Source organism: Mixophyes fleayi, chromosome 2 (assembly GCF_038048845.1).
Source record: "Mixophyes fleayi isolate aMixFle1 chromosome 2, aMixFle1.hap1, whole genome shotgun sequence".
Classification (NCBI taxonomy): domain Eukaryota; kingdom Metazoa; phylum Chordata; class Amphibia; order Anura; family Limnodynastidae; genus Mixophyes; species Mixophyes fleayi.
In genome coordinates, this window is record NC_134403.1 from 231,839,963 (window position 1) to 231,865,116 (window position 25,154).

The 25,154-nt window shown below is 43.0% G+C and overlaps 1 protein-coding gene across 1 annotated transcript in view; it reads left to right on the forward strand.

Moving 5' to 3' along the window:
* LOC142138731 (protein phosphatase 1 regulatory subunit 12B-like) overlaps positions 1-25,154 on the forward strand; it is a 233,301-nt gene that overhangs the window by 199,713 nt on the left and 8,434 nt on the right. Inside the window, exons 5-6 of the mRNA XM_075195611.1 lie at positions 22,271-22,321; positions 22,407-22,457. Coding sequence (XP_075051712.1) covers positions 22,271-22,321; positions 22,407-22,457 — 102 coding nt within the window. The remainder of the gene's footprint in view (positions 1-22,270; positions 22,322-22,406; positions 22,458-25,154) is intronic.

A 25,154-nucleotide genomic window follows, 5' to 3' on the forward strand; every position in this document is an offset into this window, starting at 1 on the left:
GGGCTATCCCCCGGTAGGCCCCGACCCTGATCGCTCCCCTCTTCGTTGGTGGGGGAGCGAAAAACGTTAATGAAAAAAAAAAAGAATACTCACGTGACCGCAGCGCTCCCTGACTCCTCTCTTTGCTCCAATCGTACTGAATGCCGGGTGTGACGTCATCACGCCCGACGTTCAGTGAGGAGCACAGCAGAGAGGAGTCAGGAAGAAGACAGAAGAGAGGAGAGAAGAAAGAAGCCGATAAAAAAGGTAAGTGAAGGAATGGAAGCAAGGGGGGAGCACGGCAGAGTGAAAGGGGAGCACGGCAGAGTGAAGGGGGAGCACGGCAGAGTGAAAGGGGAGCAGAGTGAAGGGGGATCATGGCAGAGTGAAAGGGGGGCAGAGTGAAGGGGGAGCACGGCAGAGTGAAAGGGGGGCAGAGTGAAGGGGGAGCACAGCAGAGTGAAAGCGGGCAGAGTGAAGGGGGAGCACGGCAGAGTGAAGGGGGAGCACAGCAGAGAGTGCAAAGTGGAAGCATGGCAGAGAGTGCAAGGGGGGAGCATGGCAGAGTGTGAAAGGGGGCCCAAAGCAGCATGGCAGAGTGTGAAAGGGGGGCCAAAGCAGCACAGCACAGTGTGAAGGCAGCCAAAGTAGCATGGCAGAGTGTGAAGGGGGGGCCAAAGCAGCATGGCACAGGGTGATGAAGGGGGGCCAGGAAAAGGGGGGAGCAAAAGCAGAATGACACAGTGTGATGAAGGGGGGCAAAAGCAGCATGGAGGGCACAGTGTGATCATAATGAGGCACAGCATGGTCATGAAGAGGCACAGTAATGTGTGTGTGATGGCACAGCGGGCTTGTGGAAATGTAATGTGTGTGTGTGGTAGGTGGTGGCTAAATAATGGGTGCTATTTTGTTTGTAGGATGAAAGTGGGGCAATTTAATTTTATAGTGAGGACTATTAATTTAAGATGGGGTGGTTTGGGGGTTATTATTTGAATGTGGGGCAACATCTCCACTTTTTCAAATCCGCAGTTTAGTAAATATACCCCTTTGACTCTTCTCATTGTCTAAATGGCTATAGAGTAAACACTACATCATATATTTTATTTTTATTTTTTTGTGTGTATCATATCTGCCAAGTATTACATAATGCCTAAGTAATAAAATGTATAAAAAAACATAATGCCTAAGTAATAAAACATATAAAAAAATTATCACTTGACTCTTGGTCAAGCAAACTGGATGAATAAGGCATATAGATTATAAAATTGTAAGAATTTTCAACAAACACTCAGTTGAATGATTTCTATTTTAATACTAAACAGCTCTTTTCATACTTTCACTCTGGTTTTGATTTTAAACCAATATTGCTCCATTAATAACACAATTTTTTTAAAAATAAATAAAAATAAAGGTGGGATCTGTTGTATTCAAATATTTTTAATGAACATAATAAAGATTTAATATTTTATTTTTATTAGTGGGTTGGAGTGTTTTAACCTAAACAGGGGTGGATTGGGAACTTAAAGTGGACCTAGAAAAAATTCTTGAATTGGCCTCATGTGTGTGGGACCAAGTTGATTGGAGGTGGGGCCAACACAAAAGTAGGCGGGATTTAAAACTATTGGAATTTGGATGTAGAAACATTTAGGAAAACCTAGATGTGATGACTTAAGACACAGTGGGTAATGTTTAATCAATTCAGGGAAAATCTGCCAGCCCTGTGCTTAAAAAACACATGAATTCTTTTGGATGATTTGCGACTGGTTTATGTCTTTGTGCTCAAACTCGTTTAGTAGCCTACTAACACATCTCTCCAAAATTCCCTTCATAGAAACATATCTGACTTTGTTTAATAAGTTTAACTATTACAAAACACATTGGCACAATTGTATTTGATCAGTCTGCCAGAGCAGCATATGAGCACCTCATCCCACTGTTGCATCTTTTCCAGGCATCCTGAGGTGCAAATTACCCGTCAAATCTCTCTATAAATTATATATGAATATGTATACTGTGTGTTTCAAAAAAAGTCATTAAAAATAATTATTATTATTATCTTTGACTTATAAGGTGCCACAAAGGGTCCGCAGCGCCGTACATTACATATACAGAAAACAGAGAACCAAGACACAACATGATACAGAAAGAACAAAATATATACAAACACAGGTGACAGGGTAAAGCAAATCAGATTATTTCTGGGACAGATAGTGAAAGGGATGGTAGAAATCAGCGAGAAGTAGGCCGAAGCTTAAAAACAGGGAAAACAGGGCTCGCGAAGCAGGCCAAGCGGTACAGAGGGTGATGGAATAGTAGAAGGAGCACACAAGGAAAGAAGGCTCTGCTCATGAGAGCTTACATCCTAAAGGGAAGGGGAGACACAAATAGGGTGGTACTAACTGGGGGAGAGAGCCAGGACAAGGAAGTTAGGAGGAGGACTGATAGATTTGAATAAAGAAATGTGTCTTAATGGCACGCTTGAAGCCTTTGAGAGTAGATGCTAACCTGATGGAACGTGGAAGATCGTTCCACAGCAGGGGAGCAGCCCGGGCAAAGTCATGAATACGAGAGTGAGAGGAGGTAATCAGTGAAGTAGTGAGGCGGTGGTCACAGGTAGAGCAGAGGGGGTGGGTAGGAGTGTAGGTAGAGATGAGATTGGAGATGTAGGGAGGGGAAGATTGACTAAGAGCTTTAAAGGTGAGGGTGAGGAGTTTAAATTTAATTCTGTAGGGTATGGGGAGCCAATGTAGTGACTGTTGGAGGGAGACTGCAGAGACAGAGCGGCGGGAGAGAAAAATGAGGCGGGCAGCAGAATTGAGAAAAGACTTAAGAGGGTCAAGGCGAGAATTAGGTAGGCCAGAGAGAAGGAGGTTACAGTAGTCAAGGCGCGAGATAACAAGCGAGTGAACAAGGGTTTTCGTGGCTTCCGTGGTGGGAAAGGGACGTATCTTAGATATATTCCGAAGGTGGAAGTAGCAGGATTTTGAGAGGGACAGAATGTGAGGCTTGAATGAGAGGGAGGAATCAAGGATGACCCCAAGGCATCGGACTTGGGGGACAGAAACGAGGGTAGTGTTATTAACAGAAATAGAGAGGGGGGAGATGGGAGAGTCCTGGAAGGGGGGAAGACTATAAGCTCGGTCTTGGAAATATTTAGTTTAAGGAAGCGTTGGGACATCCAAGAGGAGATGGCCGAGAGACAGGAGGAGATACGAGACAGAAGGGAAGGGGAGAGGTCAGGGGATGAAAAATAAATTTGGGTATCATCAGCATAGAGGTGGTACTGGAGGCCAAAAGAGCAGATGAGGACACCTGGAGAGGAGGTGTAGAGGGAGAAAAGCAGGGGGCCAAGAACGGAGCCTTGAGGAACGCCAACAGGTAGGGGAGGAGTGGGTGATGGAGAATCATGAGTAGAGACTGAGAAGGAGCGGTTGGTGAGGTAAGAGGAAAACCAGGAGAGGACAGTGTTACATAGGCCTATAGATTTGAGAGTTTGCAAAAGGAGTGCATGGTCAACGGTATCAAAGGCAGCAGAGAGGTCAAGAAGGATAAGAAGGAAGTAGTGTCTATTGGATTTAGCGAGGAGAAGGTCATTAGTGACCTTAGTGAGGGCAGTTTTAATCCTTATAATAAATGGCTATCCAGTGCGATTACCACAAAGGTGAAATTTTGCAATATGCAAGAAAACACCACTTTTGTAACAATTGTGTATGAGCCCGAAAATGTGCCCAGTTATTGCTGGTGGTTGAATTAATAACACTGCAGAGAGGGTTGGCAGACAATGGCATAAGGGAAGGTGAGAGCTATTCCAAGGGTTTGCTGCTGATAATGTAAATGCAAAGGATGAAGGATTAATGAAATTGTCCGTGCAATAGGGGCTAGCCATATGTTCTACAAAGGGATCTGAGAATGGTGTCAGTGCAAGGTAGAAGGCAGGCAATGGAATCAATGCAAGAACCACTAAGGTATCACCAGAGCTGAAATAAGGCTCTGGCAGGCCTGAGGCACTTAAGACAGAGGGTTATCAATTTAGATACATTTTAGACAAATACACAGGCAAAACAGTGTGAACTACTGTTAGTTGCACGCAGCTCAACCTTCACGAGCAGAACAGTGTGAAGCGGGACATACCTCCCAACTGTCCTTGTAGTCGGACCAAATCCTAACTAAGCCAGACAGTCACCCAAATTCGGGATTGCCCGACCAGATTCAGGACAGTTGGCAGACTGTCCTGCTTTCTCCTACCTGTTCTTGTCGCTTTCACCACCTATGGCTGCTGGTTTCTTTTAATCAGTTGCTGCTTATCTGGATCCTGGAATGTTGGACGCCCTATTTGGAATTTATTTTTTTTACAAAACTCCAACCAGCCCTTGCAATAAATCAATAGCACCCATATTTAATAATTAGAACCCAACATTAAATTAATAGTACTCACATTTGATAAATAGATCTATTTCCCTCCAACCAGCCCTGACATTAAATTAATAGTATTCCCATTTAATAAATAAACCTCTTTCTGTCCAGCCCAAGCAATATATTAATAGCATTTACGTTTAATATAACCATTTCCCACAACCAATGGCATTAAATAATAAAAATTCTCAATTAATAAATAGCCCTTCTCCCCAAACTCAGCCCCATATTCAAGTAATAGCCTCAAACCACCCCAGCATTAAATTAAAGGTCCCGTTACCCCATCTTAATTTAATAGGCCCCCACCAATAAATTAAATTGCCCCAGAATCACCCCACAAATAAAATAGCACCCATTAAACAAATATCTCCCACCTAAACTCCACCATTATATTAATAGCCTACCTCCCATTGAATTGCAATTAAGGCAGTCCCCCACCCTTCCCTCATATTACACAATATATTAAGACCCCCCCCTCACTCCCTCACACATTATAGTAACATACATCCCTCTTCCCTCAAATTATAGCAGGCTCCTCTCCCTATAATTTGGTATAGGCAGCCCCCTCCCTATAGTTTTGAATGGCAGCCTCCCTCTCCCTACCTATATGTATGTATGACAGCCTCCACCCCTCCCTATAGGTTTGGATGACAGCCCCCTTTCCTCCTTATAGTTTTGTATGGCAGCCTCCCTCTCACATCCTATACTTTAGTATAGACAGCCCCTCCTCCCTATAGTTTAGTATAAGCAGCCCTCCTTCCCTACAGTTTTGTATAGGCAGCCCCCCATAGCTTAGTATAGGCAGTGCCCCCTCTCTATAGTTTAGTATAGAGTTTAGCATAGACCCCATACAGTAACAGGCAGCCTAGCATTTGACTGCCTGTTGCTGTCGACCGACCTCATATGATTTTGATTGCTTATTGTATGACAGAATGTAAAATCAAAAGTTATGCTAACTTTTAGGTGGTGCTCAGACATTATTTTTAAGATATTTTTCATATAGCAACATATTAAGGACCAATCATTTAACGTATAACTGTAAAAGTATTAATAGGCTAATTTATCCAATTAACATAGATACAAAATTTCACAGTATCTCATGACTCTATTGCTGGCATCCATTCCCCTTATATATTTTTTTAATAGTTTTAGAAATTACATTGAGTCATGATCATTACTGGAAAATAACAAGCAAATAACGATGAGGCTTAAGATGAAAGGAAAAGGCCCCTACTAGCTAGAAAAGCTGCATCCTCCTGTGATATTGCAAAGCAGGTGGGACCTGCACATTGTGTTTGCTGAGGAATGAATTGGGCGGCAGAGAATCCTTCAGTGCTTCCCCTTCTATTGGGATCTGGTGGCATGAAGACAGATCTGATCGGGCACCTGCCATTGTCCCGCAGTGCACTTGGTATTTTGCGATACTATCGATTCACACTGCATAGACTCCTCACTCAGTGGCGCATGCAGGGGTGGTTTCTGGGTCTCCAGAACCCCCCCTCCGCTAACTAAGTGGCCACCATAGTGGCACTGTCCTATACAGCAGCCGCGGCGCTGTATAGGACAGCGCTGCCGAAACGGAGCAGCAGCTCTCGTGTGGTTTTTGGGGTTTTTTTTGTTTTTTTGTCAGGGGGGGCGGGGGAAACCCCCCCTGACAATCCTGCGTGCGCCCCTGTCACTGTAGGACTTACTTTCGCCCCGCTCTCTTTAGGTGACAAAAGAGACTGTAGAGTAGAAGTTCATAGTAGAAGCTCCTATCAGCCACAGATTTCCTCTCCCTCTTTATCCACACACAACATTTCAAGCTGCACCGTATTGCTGTGCGCATCAGTGACAGTGTGACTGGAAACCATATTAACTTGTCACGGTTTCACACGATAGGCAGGTCTTTACGATGTGAATCCTAGGGTTCGTACAGTTTAGCGCTACTCCAGCAGGGTGCACCTGTCTTAGCTGCGTCTGCTCGCAGGTCGCGGCCCCTGCTAGAGTACTGAGCGAGACCCTTTGGGGAAGTAAAGAGACAAGGGACAGTCAATAGTGGTGAAGGGTAGATGAAATACCGGAACAGCTGATAGAACGTCAGTCCAGTAGACAAAGTAGATAGGACTGCAGGTACTTGGATGGAGCGTCAGCTCTGTAGACAAGTGAATAGATCTGCAGGTACTTGGTTGGAGCGTCAGCTCTGTAGACAAGTGAATAGATCTGCAGGTACTTGGTTGTAGCGTCAGCTCTGTAGACAAGTGAATAGAACTGCAGGTACTTGGTTGTAGCGTCAGCTCTGTAGACAAGTGAATAGATCTGCAGGTACTTGGATGGAGCGTCAGCTCTGTAGACAAGTAGACAGGAGTGCAGGTACTTGGTTGGAGCTTCAGCTCTGTAGACAAGTAGACAGGAGATAGGATGTAGCCACGTCTAGCACCAAAGGTAACTAAAGGAACAGGCACTGAGTGTATAGAGGAGGTGCCTTTTATATTTGGTGCCAAAACAGCCTGGTCAATGGGAATGACTTGAGCGATGGTGTATGGACCAATAAACCGTGGAGCCAACTTCATGCAAGGGACTTTGAGGCGTATATTCTTGGTGGAGAGCCACACCCTATCTCCAACTTTAAATATGGGAAGCACCCGATGTCTCTTGTCAGCGGCCAATTTATAGTGTCTAGAGGACTTCAAGAGACATGATCTTACTTGAGTCCATATGGAGAGAAATTTGCGGTACATTAAGTTAGCAGCAGGAACCTGGGTGGGTGGGAGGGGTGTGAATTTAGGGAGGGAAGGGTGGTGCCCATAGACCACCAGAAAGGGAGACTTAGAGGTGGATTCATGAAAGGCATTGTTGTGAGAAAATTCAGCCCACGGTAGGAGATCCACCCTATTGTCCTGATTAGCAGAGGAGAACATCCTGAGATAAGTCTCTAGGTCCTGGTTCACCCGTTCGGTCTGCCCGTTGGATTGAGGGTGGTAGGCAGAGGAAAGATTCAATTTGATCCCTAACAATTTGCAGAGGGACCTCCAAAATTTGGAAACAAATTGAACGCCTCGGTCCGAGACTATTTCGAGAGGACAGCCATGCAGATGGAATATTACCTTAACAAAGTGAGACGCTAAGATGGGAGAGGAAGGAAGACCAGGCAGTGGGATTAAGTGGGCCATCTTAGAAAATCGATCAACCACAACCCATATGACCGTACAGTTCTCGCTAGGTGGAAGATCGGTTATAAAGTCCATACTGATATGGGTCCAAGGTTCCTGAGGGACCAGCAGCGGAAGTAGCTGGCCGGCGGGAAGTTGATGTGTGGACTTGTTTTGTGTACAAGTACTACAGGAAGAGATGAAGTTTTTGACAGAGTGAAGACTGGGCCACCAGTAGCTTCTGGATACTAATTCTGTGGTTTTGCGGATGCCCGAGTGACCAGAGAAAATGGTGGAATGGAAGTGTTTCAAGAGCTTGTGGCAGAGTCCAGGAGATACAAAGGTTTTTCCAGATGGAGGAACAGGAGACTTAAGTTGCTTAGCGGACACCAGACATTTAGGGTCCAGGATAGGATGAGACGGTTCGTCCTTTAGAGAGCACGTGTGCAGTAAACGCACGGGAGAGAGCGTCAGCTCTTTTATTTGTGTTTCCAGGCTTGAAGGTAATACGGAGCTCAAAGCGGGAAAAGAACAGAGACCAGCATGCCTGTCTGGGGTTTAAGCATTGTGCGGTTTGGAGGTATAGAAGATTCTTATGGTCGGTGAAGATTGTAACCGGGTATCTTGCCCCTTCGAGAAGATACCGCCATTCCGTCAGGGACACTTTGATTGCCAGCAACTCCTTATCCCCTATGGCATAATTCTTCTCAGCTGGAAGAAACTTCCTAGAATAGAAGGCATAAGGCTGCAATTGACCTTGGGGGGACTTTTGAGAGAGCACCGCTCCAATGCCCACATTAGATGCATCGATCTCTAGAAAGAATGGGGAGGAGGAGTCGGGTTGCCTGAGAATAGGTGCAGAGGCAAAGACATTTTTAAGGAAGTCAAAGGGCTCCAAAGCGATTGATGGCCAGGATTTGGGGTTGGAACCCTCCGTGTAAGAGCCACAATGGGTGCTACGATGGTGGAGTAGTCCTGGATGAAACGCCTGTAATAATTGGCGAACCCAAGGAATCGCTGAGTAGGTTTCAGGCCCAGTGGAAGGGGCCATTCCAAGATTGCCTTCACCTTGTCTGGGTCCATTTGTAGTCCAGATCCTGATACAATGTAACCCAGGAACGGTATTTGGTGGAGTTCGAAGGAGCATTTCTCCAATTTGCAGAACAAATGGTTTGGGCGTAACCTGGAGAGGACTTCTGCCACGTGGAGACGGTGGGATGTGATGTTAGGAGAGAAGATTAGAATATCGTCCAAATACACGACGACACATACATAGAGCAAATTTCTTAATATTTCATTGACAAAACTTGGGAATACAGCAGCTGCATTGCACAGACCAAAAGGCATTACAAGTTATTCGTAATGGCCATCGCGTGTATTAAATGCCGTCCTCCACTCGTCTCCGGCTTTGATCCAAATAAGATTATAGGCGCCTCGTAGGTCCAGTTTGGTGAAGATTCGAGCCTCCTTGATACGATCGAAAAGCTCAGTGATGAGTGGGATGGGGTACCGTTTTTTTACTGTTATGGCATACAATCCGCGATAGTCAATGCATGGCCTCAAGGATCCCTCCTTTTTTTTCCACAAAGAAGAAGCCTGCTCCGGCAGGGGACGATGAAGTTCTGATAAAACCTTGTAGAAGGTTCTCCTTAACATATTCTGACATAGAGGAGGTTTCGGGTAATGAAAGTGGGTATACTCGACCTTGAGTTGGAATCTTCCTGGGCAGGAGTTCAATGGGACAGTCCCATGAGCGATGGGGTGGCAGATGTTCGGAGCGAACCTTATCAAACACGTCCAAGAAGGAATGATATTGCTTGGGCAGGATCTTGGATTTAGATGAAGTAGAGATAGCTCGGAGAGGTTGAACACTTCTGAAAGCACGTGGAACCCCAGGAGAGAATCTGAGAGGTGGACCAATTAATCTGGGAAGAGTGTTGCTGGAGCCAAGGTAGTCCCAAGATGATGGGAGTAGTGGTAGAGGGGAGCGCATGGAAAGTGATTTCTTCACGATGAAGCGCTTTGACTTGCAGGATGATAGGTTTGGTACGGAATCTCACAGTACCATTAGCTATTCGGGACCCATCTATGGCTGTAATGGAAACTGGAATCCCCAAAGGCACGGTTGGTATGGAAGCCTGTGAAACCAAAGAAAAAGAAATAAAATTCCCAGCTGCTCCAGAATCCAGGAGGGCAGAGGTAAGAATGGGACCGAAGGGCCCGTGGAGAGTAACAGGAAAGGAATAGATCTTGGGAGTTTCAAAGGAGGGAGAGGTTTTGGAAAGCCCTAATCTGACCTCTCCGGAGCAGGTTAGGGTCTGGCATTTTCTGACCTCTTGGAGCAAGAGTACAGAAGATGTCCTGGATCAGCGCAGTACAGGCACAATTTGTTTTTGAGTCTCCTATCATGTTCCTCTGGGGTTAGGCGGGAGCATCCAATTTGCATGGGCTCGTCCACCAGCACCGGATGGGAAAAGTGAGGTGCAAGTTTAGTCGGAGTGCACCGGGAGGCATCCTTCTTGGAAGATCTCTCACGGAAATGAAGGACCACCCTGTTGCAAAGCGAGATCATGGCTTCAAGTGTAGTGGGTAATTCCTGTGAGGCCAAGGCATCTTTGATTTTGTCAGATAGGCCCTTCCAATAGGTAGCCCCCAATGCTTCATTGTTCCAGTGCAGTTCGGATGACAGTGTTTGAAATTGGATGACATATTGGGCCACCGAGTGGGAGCCTTGACGAAGGCGGAGGATGCTAGATGCCGCTGAAGTGACCTTTCCAGGTTCATCAAATATTCTACGAAAGGCGGAGATAGCTTTCGTAGTGCCGCTTTGGCACTGTCAGCCAGGAGTGGATCATCGCGTTCCCAAAGAGGTGAAGCCCAAGCTAAAGCCTGGCCAGATAATAGCGATATTAGATAAGCCACTTTAGACCGTTGAGTGGGAAAGTTCTGTGGCTGGAGTTCAAACTGTATAGAACAATGATTCAGGAAGCCCTGGCACAATTTGGGGTCCCCATCGAACTTGGAAGGAGTTGGAATGCGCAAAGTAAAATTAGAGGGGATAAGTGTGACAGGTTTTGCCTCCTGGACAACTGGAGGTGCTTGTAAAGAATAAATGCGGGCCACGAGGCTTTGAAACCCCTGTAGAAGCTGCCGTTGAATCGCGTCCTGTTGCTCTACTCGGCTGAGCAAATGCTGCAACATGTCTTTCGCTGAGGGTTCCACGTTGGGATCCGACATGGTAAAGAAAAGTCTGGCCTGTTCCTACTGTCACGGATCCACACGATAGGCAGGTCTTTACGGTGCGAATCCTAGGGTTCGTACAGTTTAGCGCTACTCCGGCAGGGCGCGGAGTCTAACAAGTAGACGGTGTTCACTAGGAACCGCCGCAAAGCAGTATGGTCTTAGCTAAGTCTGCTCGCAGGTCGCGGCCCCTGCTAGAGTACTGAGCGAGACCCTTTGGGGAAGTGAGGAAACAAGGGACAGTCAATAGCGGTGAAGGGTAGATGAAATACCGGAACAGCTGATAGAACGTCAGCCCAGTAGATAAAGGAAATAGGACAGCAGGTACTTGGATGGAGAGTCAGCTCTGTAGACAAGTGAATAGATCTGCAGGTACTTGGATGGAGTGTCAGCTCTGTAGACAAGTGAATATATCTGCAGGTACTTGGTTGGAGCGTCAGCTCTGTAGATAAGTGAATAGATCTGCAGGTACTTGGTTGGAGCGTCACCTCTGTAGACAAGTAGACAGGAGTGCAGGTACTTGGTTGTAGCATCAGCTCTGTAGACAATTATAGACAGGAGTGCAGGTACTTGGTTGGAGCGTCAGCTATGTAGACAAGTAGACAGGAGATAGGATGTAGCTATGTCTAGCACCAAAGGTAACTAAAGGAACAGGCACTGAGTGTATAGAAGAGGTGCCTTTTATATTTGGTGCCAAAATAGCCTGGCTAATGGGAATGCGACCAGAGGTTTTATATATTGCGGATCTAAGCATGCACAAACCCGAATCCAAGATGACGGCGCCCGAGATTGAGTGGCCTGCCGGAGGAAGGTAAGTTTGCCGGGGGTCGGGTGTGCTGCCCGATACCCCGGCGAGTGACATAACTACCTGAAACTGAGTATATCTGAGCCCATCTGAGCCCATCTGAACTGTTATGTATCAATAATAGTGAGCCTCCAATAGCTGTTAATCCTGAAGTGAGGATCAGTGTGAAGATCGCATGTCCTAGTGTGTTCTTCGGCAGATTGTTGCAACCAAAACGCAGTTTATTCTGTAGATAGCATAACAAACATACAATCACGATTCTTGATAGGTACAGTATATATATGACTGAAGTGCAGTTCCTAGCTACTAATCCACGAACATAGCATACCTAAGTGATGGAAGCATAGTTCCTAGTCACTAGTTTAGTCCTCTAAACTGTCAAAAACACAGGTTATATCCCCTTCAATATTCCCACAGTGGTGGGCAGATTATGGGCAGTGTGCTGCTTGTGATAGGCGGGAAATTGATAATGCTCAACCCTAAGTGTTCTCTCCCTGGTGGTTGGAGACCGTTGGTTCCCTGGAGAGAAGGTGACTAGTAGTCTAATTCAGTGTACTACTATAGAATAACCTTGTTGGCTAACAATGAAAAGTTTGATGCTATCTGAATATGCTAGTTGTTTAACCCAGATCTATTGTTCTGTTTTTTCACTGATTAAGCACTCAACCTGGCCACATTTAAGAATGACTTGTCTAACTTATAGATCACTTAATATAAATACGCACAGGATACAATGTTGCCTTCCTCATAGAAAGTCAATGTGTTTAGACTATATCTATTAGCAGGTTGTAAATGGAACATTTCACCATTTAAACTATAACATGTGACATAACTAGCCAAGTATTAAATAAGATGGTAGTCATTATTCCGATTGTGATAATTGCGACACTTACTATAGCAAATTCCGATTACTATACGGATGACATGAAAGAAATACAGACTAACTATAAAACACACAGCTGATATAAATTCCAAATACAGAAAATGCCGTCAGTGGATACTGATGTCCCTTAAAATGGTGACAGTGATATTGCCAGTTTTCAAGGGGCAATGCCAGGACCTGCCACCTATATAATCTAATCTAAGGATTAGGGTTAGGTGGCAGGTCCTGGCATTTCCCCCTAAAAACTGGCAATCTAACTTTTAACATATTTCAATCTCTTCTCATCCCTCGCACCCCAAATCTTCTGACAACTATCAGTGCCCAAGATATTGCTTCCCTCTTCAAGAACAAGATTGATAAGATCCATCTTGAAATGGTATAATCTTCCTTGACAAACAACCAGCTCAATTTCTTCCCAGCACCCTCTGACACCCACTATTCTTTTGATCCCACGAATGAAGATGAAGTATCTACTCTCTTCATATCTTATTACTCTTCTTCCTGTCCTCTTGATCCTGTACTCTCAAAAATTTGGTAGATCTGTCTCCTGTGCTCATCCCACCTCTAACTAAAATCCGTTGTCTCTCTTTCTACTGGTATCTTTCCATCTTTATTCAAGCATGGAGTGATTACTCCGATTCTGAAAAAATAAAATTCTCACCTAAGCACTCTCTCTCTCTCACTCCCTCTCCCTTTCCCTCCTCCCATGCCCCTCCAAGCTTCTTGAAAGAACACTCCTCAGAGACTGCGTTGACTAAGGTTGTCAATGATTTGATTACTGCTAAATCTAAATGACATTACTCACTTCGAAACATTACAATCATTAGATCTTCCAGACACTGTCCTATCCTGGTTTTCATCCTACATATCTAATCGCACTTTCAGTGTTAATTTTTCTGGACATACCTGTGAAGACACAGGGGTTGGAACTGTAGTTTTGTAGGTACCCTGACCTCTAGGTTCACGGATCACATAGGTAAGGAAGCAAGAAAGCAAAAATAACTCCTTTATTTAAACCAAGTGTACACACAAAGTAAATGTAGAAGTGCTCCCCAATGAGAAATGTCTTCCCCCACCAAATATAACCAAGTGTCAGTATATTCACCAGTGTCCCCAGCAGATTAACTCACAGCTCAGAGTCCTAACACTATAAAAACTCACGGCAGTGTAGGCTCACTAATTCCCCAGAATCTTCAAGTGTATTCCAATGGCGTGATGACAAATCCGTCATCTGACTGAATAGGTTCCTGGTTCAAACAATCCTCTCTGGCCCCAATAGAGTATGGCTACTCAATATCAGTCCAAGTCCTCTCTGTTCAGAATCCCCCGGCAACAACCACCTCTCCCCTCTGGATTTTCCTTTTTGTTCATCCCCAAAATCCTCCGATAATGTCCCCTCCCTGGGCCATTCCACAGGCCACAATCCATTTTCATTGGTAGTGGATAGAATCTAGGTGGTAACAGGGCTGGAGGTTAAATATGACCACAGCAGTAGCCTACCTGCTGTTTACCTGCCAGAATGTCCAGGCCAGTCCTGTGGAAGACAATGGGTAATAATTGACCTTCCCCACCTCCAGATCTTAAATAGCACTCAGTACCTTCTGAAGTTAACCCCTTCCACTACTTTACGATGTCACAGTGTCCCCAGTTGTTCCATGCTTCCTGTGGGGTTCCATCCCTCTTTGGTCACCAAAACAATGCTGCATCCAGCCACTGGGCTGCATTTAATAACTGGATGGGCTGATGACTGACAGACTGGTTTTACCAATATTCCCACTGTGGTGCCCGGTCTCATCACACCATCTCTGCTCCATTCCTTTATCAGTTGGAGTATCACAAGGCTTTGTATTAGGTTCTCTGCTGTTTTCTATCTATACCACTTGTCTTGGGAAACTAATAAGTTCCTTTGGATTTCAGTATCATCTCTATGCAGATGATATCCGAATGTATTCATCTTCACCTCTTCTGATCTCTCACCATCTGTGTTGGCCTGTGTTACTGACTGTTTTTCTGACATTTCATCTTGGATGTCCTCTTACCAATTCAAACTAAATCTTTCAAAAAACAAGTTAATTATAATCCTACCTGCCAACACAAGTTACCTACCTGACATTTCTATTTCTGTTGACAACATCATCAGCCCCATTGGAGCTTACAGTCTAAATTCCCTAACATACATACAGACAGACTATGGTCAAATTAATAGCAGCCAATTAACCTACTAGTATGTTTTTGGAGTGTGGGAGGAAACTGGAGGAAACCCATGCAAACACAGGGAGAACATACAAACTCCACACAGATAAGGCCATGGTTGGGAATCAAACTTGTGACCCCAGTGCGGTGGGACCGAAGTGGTAACCACTAAGCCACCATGCTGCCCAACAATGAATGCCTGACAAAGCATGACAATAAATCCCATCCTGCAAGCTTACTACCTAGGTGTGATCCTTGACTCAGAACTATCCTTTTTTTTCCCCACGTCAACTCTATATCTAAATCATGTTAAATACATCTAAAAAATATTTCCAGAATATGCACATATATTTAACAAGACAAACAAAAACTTGAATTCATGCACTCATCATCTCCCACATTGCAATTACCTCCTTACTGGTCTTCCCTGAATCAGACTCTCACATCACAATCTATTTTGCATGCTGCGGCTAGATTCATCTGCCTCTCCTCTCTGCCTTGCATTACACAGACTCCCTTTCCCCTACAGAATCATTTTTAAACTCACCCCCCTCACCTACAAGGCCCTCTTCCACTCTACTGCCCCATATATCTCCAACCTCCTCTCCATCCACACTCCCTCTCATTCCTTGAGATCGGCCAATGACAGTCACCTTACTTCCAGTCCGATCACCTCTTCCCACTCCAGATTTCAAGATTTTTCCTGGGTTGCTCCCCTCCACTGTAACAAACTCCTACCTTCTATCTGACTGTCTCCTAATCTGTGCACCTTCAAACGGGCACTTAATATTTATCTGTTCCTCAAAGCCTACCAACCATTTACCTGACCATCTCTCTATGCTTAATCTCCTCACCTCTCTCTTCCCCTGTTCCCTTACTAGCTCCACTTGCATTTGATCCCCTCCACTGACTACCCATTGTGTCTGTTGTTTGTTTGTCTGTTTGTCCTCCCTTTATGATGTAAGCTCTTATGAGCAGGGCCCTCTTCCCTCCTGTCTCTATACCTATTCTTCTGCTCCATCTCTCTGTACTAGCTTTTCTTGGAGCTTTTGGAGTCTTTGTATTAATCGTTTATTGTTCTGTACTGTTTCACCCTGTACAGTTTGTACTCTGTACGACGCTGCAGAAATCGTGTGGTGCCTTATAAATAAAGGATAATAATAATAATAATAGATTTTCCTTGCAAATTGTTTTCCATTGCTGATCCACTCTGTCAGTCTCTTACATTAGTTGCCTGTTTTTCACCAAATCCAATTTAAAAAAATTCTAATAACATACAAGGCCATCAACAAAACTGCACTTACATACATCTCCTCACTTGTTTGAAAATATCTTCCAACTAGAAACCTCAGTTCTGCACAAGATCTGCATCTCTCATCCACACTTATTACGTGCTCCCATTTCCAGCTACAGGACTTTTTTGGGCTGCACCCACATTGTGGAATTCCCTCCCTTGCTCATTAAAGCTTTCCTCTAACCTTCAAACCTTCAAGTATTCTATGAAAACCCACCACTTCAGGCAAGCTTAATTAATTCTTCAACCACCATCTTAACCTCTCTAGGTTACCCTTATTACCACCCTTCACACAGTTAACACAAGACATCAAACCTTTGACCAACATTGCTATGTGACTGGATCATACAGCCCACTAAGCACATTTTACCTTTACGATATGGCAGGATCAAGATGCAATATGTAGCACTTGATCACATGTATCAAACTCATATTGTTCCATAGATGGTAAGCTCCTTACCTGTCTGTCTGTATTATTTTAAAACTTGAGGATTATATGAGGGAAGTATTTAGATAATTTGGAGATCTCACCAATGAGAATCAAATAGAATTGCAGACACTACTGCAGTCTGCATTGCAGGATGGGGCGATATCCAAAGCTGAGTACTTATTTTTAGTCACTAAATGTCATATTACACCTATTTTTTACTTTCTTTCAAAAATTCACCAATCACTTCACCATCTACCAGGACAATATATTATCTTGGGTTTTGGATCTCTTACTTCAAATTTTTCTTTTGTGTTGATCACCTTTTACAAGGTCATGTGGTCTCCCTAAGATCTTATATTCTGGACACTATACAGAGACTATATGATTATCTTATGGATGCAATATATTTCATAATAACAGATGGCCACCGAAGGGTAACTATTCTATAGTTTTCTTTATTGGAAGACGAGTTAATAAATATTAATGCCAGAATAAATATTGACACCTTTGTTACCTTGACAAATAATTAAATTCGAAACGCGTTGGTGGAAGTGGGAATCCATGTTCAGGTGCGCTGCCCATAATGTTTGATGATCAGAGGTCTGGATAAAACTGTGGTAACCGGTCGTTTAACACCTCATCTGTACAGATCCATCAGTTCTTATACATGCCCTTGTTTCATCTACATGGGGTAAGTGTACATTGCTACTAATACTGGATTTCACACAGAGGAATGTGTTTGTTATGTTTTTATATTAATAGGAACATGTTCCAGCATGTGTCTGGTAATAAAAATGAATATTTTTTTCATGCAGACGAGCAGTTGATATTTATAAGACTCTTCTATTTTCCCATTGGGGATTAATTCAGAGTAAAAAACAATTATCCATAATATAAATGTAAAACACAAATATTTTTTCTCTTTGTTTATACATTGTTTTATATAATTCATGCAGTTGGATGTAATTTCACCTTAAGGATGTCCAGATATCAGATTTAGTACTAACAGAGCTTGTGGCTCAACACAGCCTCGTACTGGCCTGCCGGCCAGCCGGGCTGTAGACCGGTAGGCCCGGCCGCGGCTAAGCCCCGCCCCCTTTTGATGCAATGTGATAAACAGTCTGAATAACATTAACAGTCTGCCTGTCAGCTATCGTACGGAACGTATAGGGTATGGAGACTGATCCTGATTAATAATTAGGTTTAAAGATGCCCTAGTCTAGGGAATCTTTAAACCTAATTACAAATCAGGATCAGTTTCCATGCCCTATACGTTCCGTACGGTAGCTAACAGGCAGACTGTTAATGTTATTCAGACTGTTTATCACATTGCATCAAGAGGCTATGCAAATTAAGGAACCACAGTAGTTTCTTTTGAATTCAGCCACTATTGAGAAGCAACCTCTCCATTCCTTATGTGTTTCAATAGCAGCTAACTAGCAGATCGCTAATGATATCTAGTCTGCTAATTATGTTGACTTAAGAGGTTCCATACGGAAGAATTCTTAGCTTGGTTTTGAGAGTTAATTATCAGTGGGAGTTAATCCCCCCCCCCCACCCCGTAATACAGTATTGCATTCTCAAGTTAGCCACCATTACGAATAAGGATGAGCGGGCTCGGATTCCGCTAATCCGAGCCCACCCGAACAGTGCGGATCCGACGGGATCCGAGCACTGTTCGGGTATCTCCGGCGCCAAAAAAAATGAAACTGAGGCTCTGACGTCCAAGTCTCGTGTCGCATCTTGCGAGACTTGGATTGCATAAATTCCCCGCTAGCGACCGCCATTTTCATTTGGGCTGTGATCAGGGTAGAGAGAGGTTGTAGGGTAGTGGTGCTCCTGCGTGATCAGTCCAGTTGTGCTTTATGCTTGTGTCCAGTGCTCTGTCCTTGCTGAGTCCAGTGGTGCTTTATGCTTGTGTCCAGTGCTCTGTCCTTGCTGAGTCCAGTGGTCCTTTTGTCCTGTGCTCTGTCCTGCTGAGTCCAGTGGTGCTTTGGTCCTGTGCATTTTTGTGCTAAGTCCATAGTAATTGTCTAATTATTAAAAGCTCCAAAAATTAAAAAAAAAAAAAAAAATTATACAAAAAAAATATTAAAAAATTATTTAAAAAGTATAAAAAAATTCTAGAGCAATATATTATTGCAGTCCTGAAATATTAGTACTGCAATACCTACATTCACTGTTTCTGCAGTCCAAAAAATAGGAACTGCAATCTATATTTCTACGTTCACTGTTTAAGCAGTCCAAAAAATAGGAACTGCAATCTATATTACTACGTTCACTCTTTAAGCAGTCCAAAAAATAGGAACTGCAATCTTTATTTCTACGTTCACTGTTTCTGCAGTCCCAAAAAATAGGAACTGCAATCTTTATTACTACGTTCACTGTTTAAGCAGTCCAAAAAATAGGAACTGCAATCTATATTACTATGTTCACTATTTAAGTAGTCCAAAAAATAGGAACTGCAATCTATATTTCTACGTTCACTGTTTCTGCAGTCCCAAAAAATAGGAACTGCAATCTATATTACTACGTTCACTGTTTAAGCAGTGCAAAAAATAGGAACTGCAATCTATATTACTACGTTCACTGTTCCTGCAGTGCATAAATATATTAGTATCAGATTTTAAAGTACGTTCACTGTTCCTGCAGTGCATAAATATATCAGTATCAGATATTAAAGTACGTTCACTGTTCCTGCAGTGCATAAATATTAGAATCAGATATTAAAGTACGTTCACTGTTCCTGCAGTGCATAAATATTAGTATCAGATATTAAAGTACGTTCACTGTTCCTGCAGTGCATAAATATTAGTATCAGATATTAAACTACGTTCACTGTTCCTGCTACATCAAAAAAGCATGAACCTGCCCTGCCATCAACTAAAACAAGAGGTAGTGACGTGCTTGAACTCCACCCTCTATATGCCGCAGAGGATGGAGGAGCAGCAAAAGCCCATTCAAGCCTACACAGCCACCTACGATGAGCCACGTGTTTGTGCCGCCCACTTGTGTCGCTTAGCTTAGTCATCCAGCTACCTCGGTGCAACATTTTGGACTAAAAACAATATTGTGAGGTGTGAGGTGTTCACAATAGACTGGAAATTAGTGGAAATGAATGTTATTGAGCTTAATAATAGTGTAGGAGTGAAAACAAACCCAAAATATGGATTTTAGCACTTTTTATGCTTTTTTAAAAAAAAATCAGAACCCAAAACCAGAAGCAAAACCTTTCGTGGGGTGTTTTGGCAAAACAAATCAGAACCCAAAACCTCAAGCTAATCAGAACCCAAAACCTAAAACCCAAAACACCAAAAGTGGCCGCTGCACACCCTTAATTAAGAATTAACCCCTCTGTGCCTATAACAATAGCTGACAAGCAGAGTGCCAGCCTTACTTAGACTGGTAATTATACTAAACTAACAGACTGCACACGGAGACACCTCTATATCACATTACAAAACGAATTACTACTGAGATTTAATCTCTATATGCTGTGTATGTCTGAATAAATAACTGATAAGCGGATTATTAGTATTATCTAAAACCACCAAGGATATCAAATTAATAAGCCATAAAAAGAGAAATATACAATTAGCCTCTCCGTGCTTTATATGTTTAAATAAAATCAGACAGGCATATAAACAATGCTAATTGGACCAAGAGTCATATTGTACTAATAGGTTAAAAAGCAAGGGATTCATTTGGATAGGATCACAGAGCTATTGCAGTTGAACTGCAATTTTAATTCACTTTATATGTTTTTGAATTTTATTATTTCGCAAGCCTTTCGGAATTAAGAGGAGTACACATGTTTTACATATAACAATAAAAGTTATGTTTTATTAAATTATCCAATTAATCATCTATAGATTCTGAGTGCCCCTTTTTTCATGTCCTTCCTGTCTTTTTCAATAGTGTCACAGGTTAGCCAACCCTGATCTAGTGGGACAATCCTGATTTTTGGTGACTGTTCTGCCCAATTTAAGGGGCAGGTCAACACTGTGTATTCTTTATACACACACTGCATTCTTTATATACTACACCATACTTGCCAACATTTCATTTTTTTTTCCCGGGAGCTGCTAGTAGGAGGTAGGCGTGTAGGGGACGAGCCCCCGAAAATAGCGTCATTTTAGCCCCGCCCCGTTACGTAATGACGCAAATCACTGATTCCCGGTGAACCACGGCGTTTGAACCGTATTCTGCCCACTTCTGGGCAGATCAGGGAGATTGCCACACTCTCTCGGGAGTTCGGGAGACTCCCGCAAAATGCGGGAGTCTCCCGGACGTTCCGGGAGAGTTGGCAAGTATGTACTACACTAAGGTGCTAGCTGTCCTTTGTGGACTGACCACTCCCCCTCTAGTGTCTGGTCCCGCCTCTATGACTGACCACACCCCCTCTGGTGGGCCCCTAGTGTTGCAGTCCCCCGGTGGGCCCTTCATGCCCCAGTCCGACACTGGCTCAACATGTTAGTCTAAGGTTAGGATATGTGAAGGACTGAATTTGAATCCTATGATATCTAGAAAACATTTACTTGTTTTTTTTTATAATTATTATTTTTCTTTATTTTACTTGAATGTATTTTATTACTAGGTTATCCACATAGATACTATTTTGTTTCCAACCATAATAGCCTCTGAGATACATGGTTATAGGTATGATTGTGTATGTATGAAGCTCTTTTTTATTGCTAGGCTAATTAGCATGTAGGGCTAGATTTACTAAGCTGCGGGTTTGAAAAAGTGGGGGTGTTGCCTATAGCAACCAATCAGATTCTAGCTGAAGCAAGAATCTGATTGGTTGCTATTGGCAACATCCCCACTTTTTCAAACCCGCAGCTTAGTAAATCTAGCCCTTAGTGTTTTAATCATGTTTAAATCAAATTACATTGTGAAAGATAATACATCTAGTGATATACAGGTTAAACTAGGTTCTTTTTTATGACTCAGTTGTTAACATATGAAAAAAAGAGGAAACAAAAACAACAAACTCCTCAATCTAACCCCTTGGTAGCATTTGTGATGTTGCAAGGACTTCAGACATCGCTGGCATTCGGTTTTATCTGGAGGGAGGGGGAGACACCATTTTGTAATCCAAGGGAACTAGTAAACAAAAACCATGATGTATTAATGTAACCCACTTGGCATTATTTAAGCACCAGGTGAAATTAAGTTCATAGTGTATCCAAATGGAATTTGAACCATTTCAAATAACAAATCAGTACAATTTTAAGCCCATGTCTCACCTGCAGAGTTCCTTAATAAGTTCTCGGTGGAGTTGCAACCGATGCAATGCACAGATGGGCAGAATATCTCATGATGCCCATTCTGTCACAAGTTGCCATATTGGGCCTGATTCATTAAGGAAAGTAAGGCAAAAAAATGAGTAGGTTATCCCCTGGACAAAACCATGTTACAATGCAAGGGGTGCATATTAGTTTTTTTTATCTTGCACATAAGTTAAATTCTGGCTGTTTTTTCATGTAGCACACAAATACTTGATGGCTTTATTTTTACACTGAAATTTAAAGTTGATCTAGGACATGGCCTTCCCTAACTATAAATTTGTCCCCACATTTTAAATTTAGCTCCCTCTCCAATGCAACACGGTTTTGCCAAGGTGCAAAGTTAATTTTTTTGCTTTACTTCCCTTAATGAATCAGGCCCATTATGTTTATTGTTTACGTTTTAAACTTTCTGTGGCTTTATTTTTACTTACCTTGACAGGTATTGTTTAAAAGAAGCTTCAGATAAAGATGTTATTAAAGTAGATTACTAATTATGTGTAATTATTTGCAATTTACCATGTTTAGGTGCCCCTAAACCTGTTTAACAAACCATTTCCTCTGTTTCCTTCATTAATTTTACACTACGTTACCCATTTTCTTCTATTTTCCAGAAACAGGACCAGTCAACTGGTCAGACTGGACTTCTGGAGGCTGAAAAGAGAGTGAGTTTTAATGGTTTTATTGCAGTATATCAGTAGTGGGTTGAATGCAAACCATTTATACATCTATCTCTATATGCTGTTGCAGGAGAAGAGAGTTTTGGAGCGCAAGATGTCTGAAATGGAAGATGACCTCAAGGTAACATCTTACAAATAGAAAAAATTATTAAACAAAGTATTGCACAATAATCTAGATCATAGCTTGTGTATCACTGATCTAAATAATATACTTGCTTGTTTGAATACTTTTTAATTAATTTGTCATTACACTGAAAGGTTATTTTAAATGCTACATAGGACTGGTAAAGCCATTCTTGATAAATTAAACAAGGGTACACTGATGGCTGAAAGATCACGGGCCAGGAGAGCAAAGCAAAACAAAGGAGTAACTTTGCATCTTGGCAAAACCATGTTGCATTGGAGGGGGAGGTAAATTTAAAATGTGGGGACAGATTTATAGGTGGAGTAGAATATGTCCTAGATCAACATTAAATTTCAGTGTTAAAACAAAGCTATCAATTATTTGTGTGCTACATGAAAAAGCAGCCAGTATTTATCTTACATGCAATATAATAAACTTACTTAATTAAATAATTTACAACCCTTGCATTGTAACATGTTTTGTCCAGAAGGAAATTTACTCAAATTTTTGCCTGACTCTCCTTAATGACTCAGGCCCCATTTCTTTAAAAACTATTCCTTGTTAAAACCTAGCAAAGATTCACTCATTTATCAAATTTTAAATGTCCTGAACATTGATCAGTTTATTGGGCTCCACACCTTGTACAACACACAACAAAACATGATAGAAAAATCGTAGAAAAATATAGATGCCTAGAATCTATTTATAGAGTATATGTTCACAAAGTGTTTTATTTACAAAGTGTTATTTGGAAGGTAAATGCTGCAAAACCTACCCTTTCAACCAGTGTCGGACTGGGGCATGAAGGGCCCACCAGGGGACAGCAACACTACGGGGGCCCACCAGAGGGGGTGTGGCCAACCATCAAAGAGGCGAGACCTGACACTAGAGGGAGAGTGGTCAGCCCACAAAGGACAGCTAGCACAATAGTGTAGTATATAAAGAATGCAGTGTGTATAAAGAGTACAGTCTTGATCTGCACCTTAGATTGGGCAGAACAGTCACCAAAAATCGGGATTATCCCACTAGACCAGGCTTGACTAACCTGTGGCACTCCAGGTGTTGTGAAACTACAAGCCTCAGCATGCTTTACCAATATATAGCAGCCTATTGCTGGAAGGGTATGCTGGGACTTGCAGTTTCACAAAACCTGGAGTGCCACAGGTTAGCCAAGCCTGCACTAGACTCAGAACTTTTGACATACTGTCCTACCTGTTCTTGTCACCACTTGTGGCTGCTGGTTTCTTTAGCTGCGGCTTGTCTGGATCCTGGAATGTTGAGGGGTCCTATTTGGAAAAAATAATGGGTACATTTAGAAAATTCCAACCAGCCCCGGTGTTAAATCAATAGGACCCACATTTAATACTTAGGACTTCCTCCAGCCCCAACATAAAAGTAATAGTATTCCCATTTAATAAACCTATTTCCCTCCCAACAGACAGCCCCTGCAATAAATTAATCACATTTACATATAATAAATATACCTATTTCCTGCATCCGTCACTGCCATTAAATAATTCATATTCACATTTAATAAATATACCTCATGCTCCTCAAACTCAGCCCCACATTCAATTAATAGCGCCCAAACCACCCTATCTTAAATTAATAGTCCCCACTATAAAATAAATTGCCCCATCTTCACCCTACAAAGAAAATAGCACCCATTATTTAGCCACCACCTACCACACACACATTACATTGCCACAAGCCCATTGTGCCATCACACACACATTACTGCGCCCCTTCATCACCATGATGTGCCTCCTTATAATCACACTGCACCCTCCATGCTGCTTTTGCTCCACCCTTCTCCTGGCTCCCCTTCACACACTGCCATACTGTCTGTGCTCCCCCTTCACTCTGCCATGCTCCCCCTTCACTCTGCCATGCTCCCCTTTCACTCTGCCATGCCCCCCCTTCTCTGTTCCATGCTCCCCCTTCTCTGTTCCATGCTCCCCCTTCTCTGTTCCATGCTCCTATTTCTGTTCCATGCTCCCCCTTCTCTGTTCCATGCTCCTATTTCTGTTCCATGCTCCCTCTTCTCTGTTCCATGCTCCCCCTTTTCTGTTCCATGCTCCTATTTCGGTTCCATGCTCCCCCTTCTCTGTTCCATGCTCCTATTTCTGTTCTATGCTCCCCCTTCTCTGTTCCATGTTCCCCCTTCTCTGTTCCATGTTCCCCCTTCTCTGTTCCATGTTCCCCCTTCTCTGTTCCATACTCCTATTTCTGTTCCATGCTCCCCTATCACTTACCTTTTCTATCTGCTTCTTCCTTTTCTTCTCCTCTGTCTTGCCGGCGCTCCTCACTGAACGTCGGGTGTGATGACGTCACGCCCGGCATTCAGTGCGAACGGAGCCGGCGCTGCGGTCACGTCCACCGGCGGGCCAGTCCGACCCTGCTTTCAACCATTGGGGATCATGCTCTTGGCCCTGAATACAATAAAACGCTAGAAAAACTTACGTTTCTTTGGGGTTTTATGCTCCTATGGGTGAGTTTCTTCAAAGGTAATAACCTTATTGATATTGTTAATGTAATGCACATACTATGCTTATCTTCATGTATAGATATTTATTGAATAGAGTATAATAAAAGGGGAAATAAAACAGTGACATCAATTCTCATCTTGATAGGCATAACATAGCCCACTGTGATTTGATATACCGCAAAAAGCATAGCCCTTGGCAATAATTT